Source organism: Rattus norvegicus, chromosome 9, assembly GCF_036323735.1.
Source record: "Rattus norvegicus strain BN/NHsdMcwi chromosome 9, GRCr8, whole genome shotgun sequence".
NCBI lineage: Eukaryota > Metazoa > Chordata > Mammalia > Rodentia > Muridae > Rattus > Rattus norvegicus.
In genome coordinates, this window is record NC_086027.1 from 17,547,843 (window position 1) to 17,561,249 (window position 13,407).

Consider the following 13,407-nt stretch of genomic DNA (forward strand, 5'->3'; position numbering starts at 1 on the left):
CTACCTCATAGGTATTTTCCCAATGGAAGAGACCAGGCACAGCTTAGCTGGGTCCTTTGCTTCAGGATGTCTCACAAGGCTGTAACGGAGGCATCGGCCTAGCACCTGTCTCGTCTGAAGGTGGATGTTTTCCTTCTCCTTCTGGTCTAAAATCACTTCCAAGTGGCTGACCTGAGACTCAGCCTCGGCCATCCGCCGTGTGCGCTCGTTGTCGTCCTCTAGGCTTTTCGATGGCAAGCCCTTACTCTGCAGCATCTCCAGGAGCTTTTTAATGGACTCGTCGCGGGCATTGAGAGTCTGTTTCTGTGTTTCAATCCTTAGCTCCATTTCTTCCAATGTCTTCCGCAGAAGGAACAGCTCCTTGGCCTGCCTGTCGTGTTCGGCTTGGAGCCTGCGGAAGTTCTCCTCCGTCAGCTCGATGGTGAAATGCTCTGCTCCTCGGTTGCCACTCTCTTGCTGCAGGAGGTGGTTGAGGTCTCTCTGGGTCCGCAGTTCATCCTGAAGGGCCTGGATGGTCAACTGCAGGTGCTACAGTGAGAAAGATGGAGTGGGGAGGAGAAGGGAGAAAGAGTTAGTGAAAAGGCCAAGCGCTATCAAGCTGCCGCCGCCACACCATGACGATAGAATGTTAATCATGAGGTCCAAGGGGCCAGCCATGAAGTCCTCCTCGGTGACTTCAGAAGCATGGGACAGCACATGAAGAGGGGAATTAATTCAGTGATGCTTTCTGAATGTCTTAGGAGAAGAGAAATGTACACACACACACAGAGAAACGGTATATTAGTGTCAACCACAAGGGAATTATACATCTACGGTGCTTAGTTTAGGAAGGGAAAGGGTTAGAGGGAAACTTTCATGAAACACACCTTCTTAGGCCTACAACACTCCAGACTCAGTATTCCCTGTTTCCTAAGGTGTTCTTTATCCATTATTTTCCATGATAAATGCATATCCATTTAAAAATGAAAATAATAGCATCTACTACAAGCAGACACAAACAAGGACTTTATTTTTTTTTTTATAAATAAAGCTGTGAACAGGTTTAGTAAACAGGATTACTGCCTCTGCAAGCAAAAGGGAATAAATGGAGACACAGACAAGCACGTTCAAACACGAGGGGCAGGGGAAGGAAAGCAAACAAGCAGCAAAGAGCAGACAAACCTTCGTTCTTCTGGCGTCCAGTAACTGAACAGCATGGGAAATGAAAAAAAAATGAAGCAAAAAATCAACATAAAGAAAAGTCCAGTGCAAGCAAAGGATATTCAACAGAAAGAACTTAACACAGAGTACCTCCACAGAAGAAAAAGAAAAGAAAAAAAAAATCCCATTAAGCCAACACCCATAAGCTACACACAATTCAGAGCTTTGATGCTGGATCAACGCAAAAAGAAAAAAGTGGGGGGAGGAGGCAAAGGAAAGAAAAAGAAAGAAAAAAAGCCAATCAAGGCTTAGTTCAATAGCCTTTTATTTCCCTCTCTCTGACTCTGACCCAACCGCAAGTTTTGGATATCTTACCAGAGAGGAAATCACAACACTCTAGAGTGCTGAAACATTGTTTCCAGTCACCACATTGGAAAACACCAGAGAGAGTAGTTAACAGTTGCAAAAAAAAAGAAACCCTTGAAGGACGTCCATTGGTGGATTCGTGTCTTACATTCTAGACCAACCTCGGGCTGCTCCGAGGCTACAGCCACGAGCCTGAAGATGATTTTTGCCCAGGGACATACCAAGAGGCTTCAAAAATAGCAATTACTCATTCATTCACAGACACATAATCCTGCCTGCGAGCCAGACCACAAGGTTAAGCAGAGAAATCAAGCTGGACGTAAGACAGGACTCCTGCCCACGGCGACTCACAGTGTTGTAAGGCACAGATAATCCCACGCCTTAGTTATATAAACATTGGAAGAGACAACATTTGAAATCTGTCTGAAGTCCTATGGCTGATACCCAGAGGTTGAGATCTTTCTGAATGTAGCCTCCACCCAGAAGCTAGCACAAGTGTGGCGTGCTGCTGCATTGTTCTTGAGGAGTTCCATTTCCCCTTCACACTGAGGAAGGAGAAGGTCCTAGAGCACACAGAAGGACAGCATTCTCCTTCTTAGCCGAGTGCCCCGGTGCCTCAGAGGGCACTCAGCGTTCCATATTGACATAGATTACTGATTACTTTGTGATATAACACAATCTTGTAAATATGAGTTTCAGGGTCTTTAGTCACAAGGCTGTGCAACCATCAACATGATTTTTATCATGTTTATCAGCACATTAAGAAACCATGCATCCTTTAGCAATCCACCTTTCATTTCATTCCCAGGACCAAAGCTCTGGGAGCCAAGCATCTTCTTTCTGTCTCTATAAATTTGAAAGACATTCTTTATCAGTGAAATCATGAAATAAGTGGTTTCTTTGGGTTCATATGCATTCAGCATTTAAGGCCTGCTTTAGCATCAGAACTTCATTCCTTTCTATAACTGAATTTTATTCCAAGATAAAAAATATGCTAACTCTTATTTATCCATTTATCAACTGATTTCGAACAGATATTCTTAGCGTCATTGTATACACTGGCCAAAAAAGTACAAGTAATCTATTTGTCCATTAATTAATCAGTGCATAAATATGATCTATCCAATTTGGCCACAAATGTGGGTGATTTAGCTTAAGAATGACTCTGAAAATGTTATGTCTACACAAAAGAAGAAGCCAATCACGAAAGTTCACAAATAGTTCAATTCCACTTACAATCCATCCAGATAAGCAAATTCACAGCTGGAGGTAAATTAGGGAGTGCCAGGTAATGAAAAAGATGTAACTACTGACCACTATAATGTTTCCTGCTGCTGTGAGAAACATAATCTCAAGCTAGAGAGTGGTGCTGGTTGCACAGCTCTGAGAATCTATGAACACTGACAGTCTGTACTTACAGAGGCAAACTGTAAGTTAAATAAATTTTAACCTTAATAAAACAGTCACAGAAAATATGAAAAAAAAAAGTGCAGCAGGTGCAGGAGAGAAAGCTGGGAGACATCCTGTGCTGCTGCCCCCATGCTGTGATTCTGCAGCAACAACTTCCTTGGGAATAGGAACCTGTATGCAGTGGGATCCCTTGCTGGGCCTGTCATCTCAAAAATAGGGGCTTCCCTAATCCAAAACCTTGGAATCCAGTTTACTTCAGGCCAGGAATGAAGTCAGCCATCATTTGTGAAAGAGCAAGGGAAACATTACATAGGAAAAAATATGGGCCTCAATCAGAAAAGATCCTCAAATTCTAAGGCCTCCACAATCTCCACCCCTCTCTTCTGAGCTGTGCATAGTGATGTTGTATAACTCCAGATGGTAGGAAAAGGCAGAGTTCTTCCCAGAAAAGTCATACATGATTTTCACCCTGACATCTGTGAGGTGAGGTGGCATCGTTTCTCAGAGTCAGCACACCCGGGATAAGGACACAGAAGCCACAGATGACAATGCCAAATGGACTCCCTCCCGAAATTATGGACCCATTAAAATTGGTTTAGCCTAACCTTAGGCCAACCCACTCCCTGCCCATCTGCCTGATTTTTATGTTTGCTCTGAGTAAAGGATCAGAGTGGAGCCCCAAATATCCTCATGATTGGACTTGGAAATTCAGGAAGAATGATATTGGAGAAGGGATGGCTATGTGGTTACAATGTAGTAACAAGGTTCTGACCAGGAACCTCGTCCTTAGCCAATGGGGACTTTAAGGCCGGGCCTCCTGCTTGTTCCAGTGCAGGGTAAGACTTCAGGGTCAGGCCAGCTCCTGAGCCCCACACAGGGCTGCCTGCATACTCTTGTGATTGCATTAGAGCCAGAGTGCTCTCCACCCTCTCCTCTTCTCTCCTCTTTGTCACAGCCATGGTCCCCAAGAGCACTTGTCAAACACCTTTATACATCTATCTCTATCTCAAAGTCAGGTTCCCAGAGAATGAATCCCCATAGCTGACCATAAATGAGTATTCTTTGTGTGTGTGTATATATAATGTTGTAGAACACAGAATAGGGATTCTTGGTGAAAGCTTCGTGGACATGTGTCTTTGCACTGGGATCTTTCCACATGACTTAGATATCCTTGCCATGAGGTCATTACCAGTCACCTTGCCATTTCAGTTTCGTTTTTCTTTTGGATGCTATCGCTGTTTGATGTAAGATCCAAGGCTGAACTTCCACACTGGGCTATGGTTTCAAACTTGCTTTACAGCCATATGGCCCTCGGGTTGCTTCCTTTTGATCCTAGAGGTTGATTAATATTTCCAGCAAGGCTTCCAGTACTTGATAGGTACATGCTGTCACAGCAGAGTTATACAGAATTCATAAGCTGACCTTCCTCTGATGGTGCTTACCTTTGCCAATTCCTTAAAAGGGCAGCGCTTGGAAAAAAAAACCCTGCAGGGAAAGAAATCATATATGTGGGTCTACCCCTGGCTCCTTGAGAAATGAAAGAGGAATATGGTCTTGGCTTACTGGAAGTCTTATCCCAAGACTAGGGAAGGGGACTCCAGAGAGCGCTAAGCCTTCTCCTCATCCGTCATAGTCTGTATAGCCTGTGGCTTTCATGTGGTCTGTGTGATGACCTTAAAATGTTCTCGGTATTTCTGCCATGTTCTGTCTCTATACCTAGACATGACCTCAGGTGTACAGTCACATTGGAAACATAAAAAGCCTTGCATCTGAATTGTGAAATTCAATGTGTGTTATATTTAAAATACCACAATAATTGAGTGGCCATTGCTACAGTAAATATTATTAGGGGGTTTCTACCCCACCGTAGATCATTTGGTTCCCAAATAAAAGACACAAAACTTTTAGATTTAGAATAAGGCTTAAAGTACTAGAGCTGGGCAGACATCAACCCTCTGTGCTATTTTTTCTGCTTCCCTGTCCATAACCCCGAGGTATTGCTTGCCATGCTCTGCCTGGGCCACGCCTGTTCTGACAGGCTGCCCCTCATGGTAATACACTCACGATCCACCTACCCTATGGGGTGGTGTCTCCTTCCTTCTCCTCCATGTCTTTTCCCTCTCCTTGTGGACCCTGCCTGTGCCCCCAGACCCAGGGAAACTTTGCTCTGTCCCCTCTCTTCTTCCAAGCCCATGTTGTAGGGATTTTATTAACCAATCAGGGATAACTTAGGAGGCAAAAAAGAAAGAAAGAAAGAAAGAAAGAAAGAAAGAAAGAAAGAAAGAAAGAAAGAAAGAAAATCTGGTATACATGAGGATCTCCTTGTCTTGGAGCAACCAGACCTTAGGGTACAGAATTTACCATTTGAATATACAGCAGCAGCAGACACATTATAGGCCGATCTACTTTGTAGTTGGACTCAAAGCTTGGCTCTCACACCCATTGGATGTTCAACCTTGGAAAAGTTATTTTACCTTTGTGTGACGCAATTCCCTTATCTGCACAGTGAGGATGATAACGAGTGTTAATTCACAGAGTTGTCTTGGGGACAGACGTGTTAATATATCTAGTATTTAAACATTAAACACCATCTACTTTGCATAATTATTAAAAGTCTGTGGAAAGAGCAAAGTCATAAAGCCAGAAGAACATTTGATTTGGAAATGGGGCCATACAACTACCTCTAATAACAAATTGAGAATCAGGGAATGGTGGAAGACTAAGGCCAGAGATTTGGGAAATCAAGGCCAGCCTGGGCTGTGTAATAAGATCCTATCTCAAAATATCAAGAAAAGTCAGGTTCATAGTAATAATAAATCAAGAAATAGCCATTGTAAAGAATTTACAAAAAGCAAAGCAGTGGAGCAGAGTGGACGCTGTGTGTCAAGTCCCTCTGCTGTCCATCTCTGGGACCAAGTATGCATAAGATCAGTGACAGGAATGGGGTGCTGAGAGCCTGGAGCAAAGGGATGCTGGCTGCATGGCCACATTTGAACAGCGCTAAAGCAGGACTAAGTGGTAAGAAAAAAAGCCATATGCAAAACATGTAAATTTTAATGTCCTCCAGAAAGGCAAAACCACAATAATTTTACTGTTTGTCAAGCTGCTTGTGTCACCAAACTTCTAATATTGGTAAGGATGTGAAAAACTCTTGTGATGCAAACCAGTTGCCAATAAGAAGAGCAACCACTGTCCTGACCAAGGTGACCTGGATGCTGTCAAATAGGCCGAGGCAGCCTGGACAGCCATCAGAGTATGTTTAACACACAGATATCTGTCATTTCAAAAGGGGTAAAATGAAGCCTGACTTTTCCCCCCACTTTTTGCAAAACCAAGAACACTCCAGCATTGAGGCTTACAAATAAAAATATGCCAAGAAACTTCATAGAATATGCATTTCTCTTGTGTGTGCTCCTGAGTGTGTGTGTTTGTTTGTGTTTTGTGTGTGTTTTGTGTGTGTGTATGTGTGAGTGTGTGTGTATGTGTGAGTGTGTGTGAGTGTGTCTTTTGTGTGCGTGTGTGTATTTCTGTGTGTATGTGTGTGAATGTGTGTGTGTGTGTTTTGTGTGCATGTGTGTGTCTGTGTGTATGTGTGTGAGTGTGTGTGTGAGTGTGTGTGTTTTGTGTGCATGTTTGTGTGTGTGTGTGTGTATGTGTGTTTGTGTCTGTGTGCACAAATGCTTCAATTATCTGCTATGGTGAATACTATCCCCAACTCAATTATGAAGGTTAGTATTAAGCTGTGAGTAGTATGTGGAGAGTGGTCACAAAGAATAATTAGGAGTCCTCTTCTGTTAAGTTGTCTGAGACTTCCAAATGCTGCATGCTGTGAGTGGGCCTCACATCTCAGCACACTAATTCTATTAAGTACAATTCCCGTGTGTTTTTCTTAAACAATTTTCTATGAAAACCTTTAATAATTTTTTTCTCCCATTCATTTTTTTGGAGGGGACAAGGGTCTTTGTTTTTTTTCCTTTTTTCTCTTTTTTTTCTTGCTTATTTTAGGTCCACAGGATTTTCTGTAGCCTTTGAGGAAGTCCTAGACTTAGGACACTGGATCTGTATAGTTTAGGGAATTAACCAGTTCACTGAGCACATTTTTTCTTTGTTTGGTTTCTGTTTTTCTTTTGAGATCTCACTGTGGGAGCAGAGGAAGTCCTGAGGAACTGCAGCCCTAAGAGGATGTGTGTTGTAAAAATGATATGACCATGCCATGGACCCAAAGCCATTTATCCATGGGGAAAAGGCAAAGGCCCCCATAACCCTTGAGGCTCAGAGACATGACAAAGCCTTCTCAGGATGGTGTTGATAGTGTGTGCAGATAAAGTCTACTCTACCTTTCTCCCTGGCCCCATCTGGATATTTACATCCTGAAGACTGCTCCCTGCAGAGACTGCTCCTACTGAGATTAGCTAAATCTGCCCCTTGTCAGTTACATATGCATAGTCCTCCCCTCCTTGTTTATCTGCATGTAATGCCCACCTCCTTGCTGCCCCTTGCAACAGCCCTGCTTCCTGGCCAACTCTATATAATAAACATGCTGAGCTTCTGGGATGCTGCAGCCCATGGACCCAGACGTCCCCATGTATGTGTGTCCAATGTCATTCTTCATTTCCTCCTCACCCCTGGTCAGGCCCAAGTCCCTGGATCCACGCAAAGGACTTGGCAATCTCAGTCTGCTCCACTTTGAAGGAAGTGCTTTCTAAACTGAAATCTAAAGCACACAGTGGGTTCAGCTCCCTCTCAAGTGTCTTTGGTGAGGGTTGGGGTGGGTGTGAGACCAGTTGCATTCTGACTATTGCAGTAGAGTAAGGATTCACAGTTTGCTTTTGGTGAAGGTGAGCTCCCCAAGAGGCTATCATTGCCAACGTTTTCCCAAGTCACTTCTAGGAGGTCAACTGACTCCTAGGTGAGTCTTTGGTTACACTGCTTCAGTTTTCTGTGGCTACACTGTCCAAATGGCACCCACTGGTCACACATGGCTATTTGAGATGAACTGAACTTAGAACTAAAATCTGCCTCTTTATTCACAGCAGGCAAACCAGGAGGCAAACAGCCAGCCAGAATCCATAGCCAGAAACACAGCAGATATAGAATATTTCTATCATCTAGAAATTTCTCCTGGACAGAAGTGGTCTAGGTTCTTGGTGTCTGGTTTTTCCTTCAGGGAGAATTACTTGCTGTACTAATATCCAACGGTTTATTTTTAAAGCAACTTTAACAAAATACGACTTACTCATCCCCAAATTAATCCAGTTTAAGTCTACAGTGCAATGGTTCCCCATAAATCTACCCGAGTTCCCCATAAATCTACCCGAGTTCATTGCTAGACCACGGAACAAAAGAACGAGAGTGTATGCAGTTATGTAAAATGGTATGCAACAGTATTGTCCACTGCATAATTATACTGCGCTACTTTTGAATTCTTCAAAATTCAGGCCTTTTATTGATAGTTGTACAAAAATACATTATCCTAGAGTTGAGAAAATATACAGTATTTCATCTGGGCTTTTTTTTTCATTGAGACTTTAATATTTTTGCATCTTTTGCTAGTATCGTTAGATTCTTTATAAGAGTTTTATTTTTTGGAGTTTTTTTTTTTCTTTTTGTTTTTTTGTTTTTTTTTTTTTTTTTTTTTTTGCCAATCTGGTCAGTATTTGATGCCATTTCAATGTTCTCAGGATTTTGATGAAAATAATACTACAATGATAAAGTGATACTCATTTTCTTGAGCCATTTACATATGTATATACACACATATATGGGAAGTTATATATACATATTTCTATGCTATACTGTGTAGAATACAATTCTATTATACGTCAACATATACATTTTGCTCAATATGATTTCTGTGAATGTTATCAGTCATGGGGAAATATTAAGAGCCTGAATAAACATGGACAATATTTGCAGAATGCACATAAAATTGAAGATGGTATATAAGAAAAATGTGAAGTATATCACTTACACTTTCATATCGAATGCACTTTAAAATTTTTAATAGATTAAAAAATTTAAATCATCTTTACCCACTTCCTTGTTTTTTTTCGAAATGTGTCTCCTGGATGATTTGAATTATATATGCTGCTTAAGATCCTTTTAAAAACAGTGACCTAATGCCTTAAATGTGTTTCTTATATTTCCATTCACTTGATCACTGTTCAATAATTGTACCATGTTGATAACTGTACTTTCTTTTTTATCACTTTAAGAATGTAACTTTCATGTGTGAGTATACACTTTTGATCCTAACACTTTGAAGGCATAAGCAGGTGGATCTGTTTTTTGAGGTCGACCTGGTCTATATAGGAAAACCCTATCTTAAAAAAAAATCAATCAATAAATAAGCAAATAAATAAAAAGAATTTAAAACATTTCTAATTAATATGAACACAACCACATCTTTAATAACAATTGATTTTTATTGCTGATAATTCATATAATCAATTTACAAAATGTTACATAGTGTCATATGGGAACTCAATTTCATCGTAAAATAAACCTGCTTTTCTCTTTTCATTGCTTGCTCTTAGTTTCCATATTCATACACATATATAATTTATTCTGATTGTTCTCTCCCCCACATCGTCCCATTCCCTCCCCTGTGACTTAAACATATACAGTCTTCTAAATTTAGGTTTCCGATGTCTGATTTCTCTTTTATTTATTATACATTCCTTTACTTTTCCATCTATAGTTTATGATATCTTAATAAGAAACCCATTCTGTCATTAGCACTCTCTGTGCTTGATAGGAGACATTCACATTCTTCAGTAGCTTGTCATCAGTGCAGGAAATGACATCAAGCTCTCTCTCTCTCTCTCTATCTCTGTCTCTCTGTCTCTGTCTCCCTCTCTGTCTCTCTGTCTCTCTGTCTCTTCTGTCTCTCTGTCTCTCTGTCTCTCTCTCCATCCCCTCCCCAATTATTCTGTTTTCTAGTACAAGGACTCACACTTTAGTCTAGCCTTGAACTCAAGGCAATCCACCTACCTCAGCCTTGTGAGTGTTGGGATTGCAGGTATACACCATCTTGCCCAGTGAATTTTGTGACTCTCGTACATCCCTTTACTATTTCTGAGTTATTTTTAATATTGCTGTGACCCTTTTCTAGCTTCTAGATGTAGATACATTAACTGATTAGAAGGTTTTATTTTTAAAGATTTATTTATTTATGTACATGAGCACTCTGTTTGTGAGTGTGCCTGCATCTCAGAGGAGAGCTTCAGACAGAAGAGGGCATTGGATCCCACTACAGATAGTTGTGGGTCACCATGTGGTTGCTGGGAATTGAACTTGGGAGCAATGGAGAAGCAGCGCTCTTAACCACCAAGCCATCTCTCCAACCTGATAAAAAAGATTTTAAATTTCATTCTTTTTGTGTTTGTTTGCAATCTTTCTTCTTGAGAACACTGTAATGGAATGTCCAAATGGTGATTAGTGGCGGTTGGTAGAAGGAGCCATATGTGTGATGCTGCCATATGTGTGAGGGGCTGGCAACAAGGTGCAGACCCAAGACCATGGCCCCGTGTCCTGAGGCTCGCCTGCTGGACATGGGCTCTGAAGCACCATCAGGATGCCTTCAGGTGAGGAAAGGTGGTGGTGGCTTGCGCCCTGCTGAGCCAGCCTAGGAGAGTGGCAACCACAATCACAATGTCCAAGCCTCCAGCCTGGGGCAGCGCGAAGCTCCGGAGGCAATGGCCTCGGGTAGGTCACGGTGGTCCCGGGGGCCCCCAGAAGCCGCCCTGGGCCACCGCAGAGCCCTGAGGGGGGACTGACGGGCCTGGGCGGAGCCCGGAGCTCCACACCACACGCCTCGCCATGTCCCGCCTCCCGGTGTTGCCTGCACCGCGGAGTGGGCACACGTGTCCTTCCCACGCCGCCGCTCGACCGCGCCCGAGCCCGGCCTCAGGGCACGCGGAGCTCGTGGGTGAGCGCGGGGCCTGAGAGGAAAGGGGCGGGCGCGTTATATTTGGCGCCGGCAGCAGCGCGTGTGCCTGGGCGAGTTTTCCTTCCGCGGGTGCCAGCAGCCAGGGCGCTGCCGCCCAAGCTGACTCCTCTCTCTCCCTCTCCGACCCCGGCAGGGTCCAGAGGTGATTCTGCCTGCAGGATGTCCTCCTTGCTGGAGGCGAGCTCTTCGCAGGAGCCACATCGTGAACAAAAAGAGAAAAGAAAAAAAGAAAAGAAAAAGCAGAAGAAGCGGCCAGGGAAGGGGGCGGTAAGGGCGTTGGGGGTCACCTCGGCCACGGGAGGGCGCGCTATGACAGCGGCGGGGTTTCCAACAGAGACTGAAGCCTTGCAGTGTCCAGGAAGAAGCCCAGGCAAGCCCTGCCAGGGGACCTCGAGGCGTGGTGCTCCTGCGGACCCCTAGCCCGACCTCCGGTCTGGTCCCCAGGGACAGCAAGCAGCAAGCAGGGCCGGCTGCACCACCAGAGCAGCAGACACAAGGTAGGTAGAAGACCCGCGTCCCTCCTTAGGCTCGTTCTGCCCCCCCCCCCCGGTCCCCCCATAGGTAGGAGACCCGCGTCCCTCCCTCCTTAGGCTCGTTCTGCCCTCCCCGTCCCCCCCCCCCCCCCCGTCCCCCTGTCCTGGGAAAGCAGTGGCAGAAGGAGGCAATGCAAAGTGAGCCCATTGGGTAGGGGAAGGGAGGGTTCAGGGATTTATGGAGAGCTGAAGCAGGAATTGGAAAGCCCATGGCATTGGGAAAGAATGGAGAGGTAATCTGGAGTGTGCATGAGAGCTGTGCTCTGACATCCCCAGAGCATCTTGGGGCTGTCACCTCTCTCCAGATTGACTTAGAATTAAATGACCTGTACCTGCCAGGGCAGGACAGGCTTTTCAGAGGCAGCTTATCCTGGTGGCACACTCCCTGTAATGTTTTGTAGAACTAGAGTTTCATAAAGGTTACTCATTGTCAGAGCCCGAATGTGCAGAACTAGAGTTTCATAAAGGTTGCTCATTGTCAGAGTCCGGATGTGCAGGGTGGGACATGCCAGAGGAAGAGCCAGAGACAGGACTTGCCAAACCAGCTATCAGCCCCAAGGACATTGACCATCCGTAGCCACCCCCTCCCCTTCCTTCACCCCCCCCCCCCCGAGTGAGATGATCCACCTTAACTGCCTGCCGAGCTGCTAGATAACACATACTCCTTGCTGATGTCATTTTGCGCCGAAAGTAACCGTGCACCTTTTGAATTGACCAATCATGTGTAACCTCGCGAATGCCCCTATATAAACCCCCGAGTTTGGAAGCTCGGGGTCGATTCCTCTGTCTCCTGTGTGAGATACGTGTCGACCCGGGATCCCGCTAAGACCCGGGATCTCGTTAACAAAAGCTACCTCTTGCTGTTACATCAAGAATGGCTACTCTTGATTTCTGGGGGCACCCCACCCCGCGATCAGAGCGAGAGAGGCGGCTCCCCGTTTAGGGGTACGCTCTTTCAGTTTCAATTGTATGTTAAAGGATGGGGATCGTGGGAAAATATTTTCTTAAAACCTCAGGCAATGAATGTATTATTTAATAGATTTCTTCTGATCTACTTTGTAATTGGTTGCCCCTTGTAAGAGATTGTATTTAGAGGATGTAAAATACCCTCCTTCAATTACTCGGAAAAAGGGAACATAAACAGAAATTTCCTCTTTTTTAGCCTCCAAAGCTCTGAGAGATTACAGTTCTGCATAATTTAATTCTTTCCTGCCTGCTATGAGCAGACCTTCAGATCAGCAAGTTCCTTTGGAATGGTTTTGCTTGTTTTTGTTTATTTTTCATGGTGCTGATTAGAAAGCCACGAATTGTTTTGTGAATTTTAAATTTCAAGAGATGACACCCAGAGTTTATGGTGTTTTCCTTCAAACACTGCAGTGTAGTTGCAGCATAAAAAAAATACTTCTTGTGACAAGAAGTGGAAAAAGAAAGTTGATGAGCTAAGAAAAGTAGAGCCTTGAGCCAGATCAACCATTTGGCTTCCTCAAATATGGAGCAAGCATGGAATGTGGCTTTTTCAGAATCGAGGGGGTTTTTAGGATTGGGCAGTGAATGCTGTCTGGGGCTAACCCGTCCCTTTTGTGGCTGACAACCCTTAGGAGAAGGTCGGAATGTGCCAACAGCACAGAGTGGGCACTGGTGGTATTTGAACTCAGAAGTGCTCAGGAACTGTGAAAGTTTCTCTGTGATCATCCTGGAGCCATCTAGTGAAATAGACCACTGTGATGCTGTGTAAGAGGCCATTGTGAGGGCTGGAGAGATGGCTCAGTGGGTAAGAGCACCAAGTGTTCTTCCAGAGGTCCTGAGTTCAAATGCCAGCAACCACATGGTGGCTCACAACCATCTGTAAGGAGTACTGATGCCCTCTTCTGGTGTGTCTGAAGACAGCTGCGTGGTCTCACATATAAATAAATAAATCTTACAAAAGATTCTCATCTACTGCAGTTTCTGTGTGGACAGGGCTTAAAGATCAAGTACATTGCCTGTCTTTAAAGATCAAGTGTATCA

General features: G+C 44.1%; 2 protein-coding genes across 2 annotated transcripts in view; one reads left to right on the forward strand and one right to left on the reverse strand.

The window, feature by feature from the left end:
• LOC120094832 (ERC protein 2-like) lies at positions 1-10,739 on the reverse strand. Its single transcript, XM_039084959.2, has 4 exons — positions 10,633-10,739; positions 1,668-1,734; positions 1,162-1,371; positions 1-528 (listed from the first exon to the last, which is right to left on the reverse strand). The coding sequence occupies exons 1-4, from the start codon at positions 10,737-10,739 to the stop codon at positions 1-3; spliced, it is 912 nt and encodes a 303-aa protein (XP_038940887.2).
• LOC134480460 (uncharacterized) overlaps positions 10,738-13,407 on the forward strand; it is a 23,846-nt gene continuing 21,176 nt past the window's right edge. Inside the window, exons 1-2 of the mRNA XM_063267949.1 lie at positions 10,738-10,842; positions 11,184-11,364. Of these exons, the coding sequence (XP_063124019.1) occupies positions 10,738-10,842; positions 11,184-11,364 (286 nt within the window). The remainder of the gene's footprint in view (positions 10,843-11,183; positions 11,365-13,407) is intronic.

Bases quoted from the DNA above. Each gene is read 5' to 3' on its own strand.
- LOC120094832 (XM_039084959.2), bottom strand. From the start codon at position 10,739: ATGGCGAGGCGTGTGGTGTGGAGCTCCGGGCTCCGCCCAGGCCCGTCA. The intron at 1,735-10,632 runs GTGACCTACCCG...CTATTTTTGAAG, and splicing joins TGGGGGCCCCCGGGACCACC to CCTCTTGGTATGTCCCTGGG. The intron at 529-1,161 runs GTTTGTCTGCTC...TTCTCACTGTAG, and splicing joins TGGACGCCAGAAGAACGAAG to CACCTGCAGTTGACCATCCA.